Consider the following 3,535-nt stretch of genomic DNA (forward strand, 5'->3'; position numbering starts at 1 on the left):
GCTGTTCCCACATTACACTCTTAACGTCCGTCACTGTTACCGTCACCCTCTGGTACCACTTCTATATCTGCTTCACTGTCCATTACTCACGCTGTTAATATTTTCATTTGGATAATAACATAAATTCTCAGTTCTCTCCAGTTTAACTTAGCTTCTGAATAATCATCCTCTTTGGATCTGATTTCATTTCCTTCAATCGTAAGATATACTCCTTACTTTTTCTAATTTTATTTTTTATTTTCGTGATATTTATATAATATTTGTATATTTCGAATTAATTCCGATTTTGTCAAATTTCGCGGCAATTTAACATATTCTCGTGATACTCAAAAGAATGTGTGCACTTTAATATTCACATTCTGTTATTTAAAACTTTATTTATTTGAATTTTTGAAATTGTAGATTCCGATCATCAAAATTTCAGTTAAAAAAAAAAATGGGGAAAACAGGAAGAGATTGGACACAGATCTACGCAATATACGGAATGGAGGATTGGCACACACCGATTTTTCTGTTAATCCACGCAATTGTGTTTTCAGCTTCATCACTTGCATTCCTTTTATACTTCAATCAGATCTGCGATTCCGTCCCGTCGTTATTTTCTGGCAGTGTCGCCAGATTCACCGCCGGATTCACCGGCTCTGTCACTGCTCTCTCCGCCGTCTGCCTCTTTTACGCCGCCGGCAACATGTTCTACTCCTCCGTCGCACTTCGTTGGGATATGGCTCAACGTATGGTCAACGCTGTACATGACTGGTCAACTGTGAAAACCGCACTTGACGTCGGTTGTGGCCGTGGCATCCTACTTAACACCGTCGCCATGCAGCTTAAAAAAGAAGGCAGTTCGGGTCGGGTCGTAGGGTTAGATCGTAAAAACACAACCGTATCAACGCTAAGAACTGCAGGTGCGTAGGAAAATAGTTAAAGTATTTTGATTAATTAAGACAATTTTTAACGAAAAATATATTCATGATTGTAGGTATGGAAGGAGTGCAGGAGTACGTCACGTGCCGTGAAGGCGACGCGCGAAGGTTACCGTTTCCGGACAACTACTTTGACGTGGTGTTATCGGCCGGGTTTGTGCATAAGGTAGGGAAGGAATTTGGGCCGAAAACTGCGGCGGCATCGGCGGAGAGGATGAGGGTGGTTGGAGAGGTAGTTAGGGTTTTAAAAGAAGGCGGGGTAGGGGTGGTGTGGGACCTGGTGCACGTGCCGGAGTATGTTCTCCGTTTGCAAGAATTAAAAATGGAAGATATACGAGTGTCGGAGCGAGTCACGGCGTTTATGGTGAGTAGTCACATTGTTTCGTTTAGGAAGCCCAGCCAGCACGTGTTGGGGCCCAATGAAGTGAGATTAGATTGGAAATTTAACAATATTTGTTAGATTATTTTTTCCCTTTTTAAATTGGAAAAAATTTGGAGTATGATTCTCCCACACTGTTTTTTTGATCCTTACTCACACACAAATTGAACTCCTCCCTAATAATAGGGTAAAAGGGTGTGTAAAGATCAAAAAATTTACTTAGCACATAATATTAATTAACTAATAAATTATTAAAAAATAAACGTACACTTGTATTAGAGTTTGAAGTTTGACGTGTTAGCAATTAGATTTAGGAACATACGAACGATGCAAATGACTGGTGAAACAAAGTGGAGCCAGCAATGTTAGTCTATATATATACTCCGTATTATTATATGTAGTATATATTTTATTTATTATATATAAAAAATGAAAAAGCACTGAATTTGTTTTGTTAATTATATATTTGATCAAGCCAAAATTCAAGGGAATTCCAACTTGAGTGCGATGATGTTGGGGTTGTGGTGGTTTTGAGGGACTTTAATCACATTTTACCATCTCCCCAACAAGCTCAAATCCTTAGAGAATGGCAAAGAGTTTTTGATTTCAGTGATCATTACTGTTTATCATTATTCGATTGTTTATAAAATTTGTGGCGATATTAAATGTGAAGTGCTTAAATTATAGAAGTGGGATTCGTTTTGAAGACATGGGTGAATCGTATTATTTATTTATTTATATATTTTACTGTGAAGTGAGACATGGATACGTGTTTAGGATGAATGATGTGTGATGGGCTTTAATAGCGTTAGCATGTGATATGATTGCTTGTCTTGTGCCCACATGACTAAATCACTAGCCTTTGCCAACTACCGCATCAAACTAACCTATGATTATTTAATAAAGGTCATCAATTACCTTAGCAACAATGACTTGGTTATAAACGGAGTATTTGTTATTTATTTTATAAAAGGTGATATACAGAAGAGACTAGCTTGTATGTGATACTCCCTATCTATTATTGAAGTTGTGAATTTTGTGTGTTGTGATTTATCATTTTAGATTAGGATCCTGTATATTCAAAATGAAACATTAAGAGATGATGATTGAAATGAAGTTTTGCCTACCGCTAAACTATTGGTTTTCAATTCTAAAATAAATGAAAGAAATAAAAATAATATTAATATATTAATATTTAATAATAATAATAATAATAATAATAATAATAATAATAATAATAATAATAATAATAATGTTGGGTCAGACGATGAACGCAAAGACTTACCGATGTGTGTTGTGCTACCGGTTGGGTGTTCCATTGTTCTCTATCTTGACGGCATGCTCTGCCTGTTCAAGGGTTTTTACTGGGGATATTTTTGGGGATCACCCAGTGTCTTGTGCTGGTGTGGTGGGTATTAAGCATCGGCATAATGTTGTTCAGGATTCACTTGTTGATGTTTGTTATCGATCTGGGATTTCAGCGAGGAAGGAGGTTGACATTGGGTTGTCTGGAGAGAACGACATAGCTCTCAGACCTGCAGATGTGTTACTTTATTCATGGGATTGTGGTCGCGATGTTTGTGTTGACTTGACAGGGTCTTCTCCTTTGACACAGTCTGGGCTTTCTGACTTTGTCCCTGGACGTGCTGTGGTTGATGCGGCTCGTCGAAAGCGGGTCAAGTACGGATCTAGCTGTCAGGCGATTGGTTATGGTTTCATTCCTTTCTCATTTTCTTCCCTTGGGGAATTAGAAATGGAGGCTGTTTCTTTGCTAAAGCGGGTTCAGAAGAGTTCGATGGCTCAAGATATTGGTGCCGGTGCTGCTGCTCATATTTTTACTAGGATATGTTTTGCTATTGCTAGAGGTGTGGGGGCCTAGATTGTCTTTAGGCTTCCCACTAATTTTTTGTAAGTTTTAAAACTTTTAAGTTTATTATTATTATTATAATAAATAATAAATAATAAATAATAATAATAATAATAATAATAATAATAATAATAATAATACAGTAACAAAATTAAATATAAAATAAATACTTAGTACGGTATAACATTCACAATTAATAAATTTGTTGGTTAAATATCGAATATCAAATAATTAAAAAAACCAATGCAATTGCTTATGTTTTATCAATCTATACTGTATTCAACTGGAAGTAGCATATAATATGTGACGACCCGGAAATTTTCGATCAAATTTAAACATAATCTTTGTATGATTTCGATATAATAA

The 3,535-nt window shown here is 36.2% G+C and overlaps 1 protein-coding gene across 1 annotated transcript; it reads left to right on the forward strand.

Annotated features, from left to right (window-relative positions):
- Positions 1–436: 436 nt before the first annotated feature.
- LOC139886038 (uncharacterized) lies at positions 437–1,411 on the forward strand. The gene is made up of 2 exons (XM_071869779.1): positions 437–905; positions 980–1,411. The coding sequence occupies exons 1-2, from the start codon at positions 437–439 to the stop codon at positions 1,381–1,383; spliced, it is 873 nt and encodes a 290-aa protein (XP_071725880.1). The 3' UTR covers positions 1,384–1,411.
- The last annotated feature ends 2,124 nt before the right edge of the window (positions 1,412–3,535 follow it).

The sequence above is a fragment of the Rutidosis leptorrhynchoides genome, chromosome 1 (genome assembly GCF_046630445.1).
Source record: "Rutidosis leptorrhynchoides isolate AG116_Rl617_1_P2 chromosome 1, CSIRO_AGI_Rlap_v1, whole genome shotgun sequence".
NCBI lineage: Eukaryota > Viridiplantae > Streptophyta > Magnoliopsida > Asterales > Asteraceae > Rutidosis > Rutidosis leptorrhynchoides.

Coding starts and splice junctions, on each gene's coding strand:
- LOC139886038 (XM_071869779.1), top strand. CDS start 437: ATGGGGAAAACAGGAAGAGATTGGACACAGATCTACGCAATATACGGA. Junction 906..979: donor ATCAACGCTAAGAACTGCAG/GTGCGTAGGAAA, acceptor TCATGATTGTAG/GTATGGAAGGAGTGCAGGAG.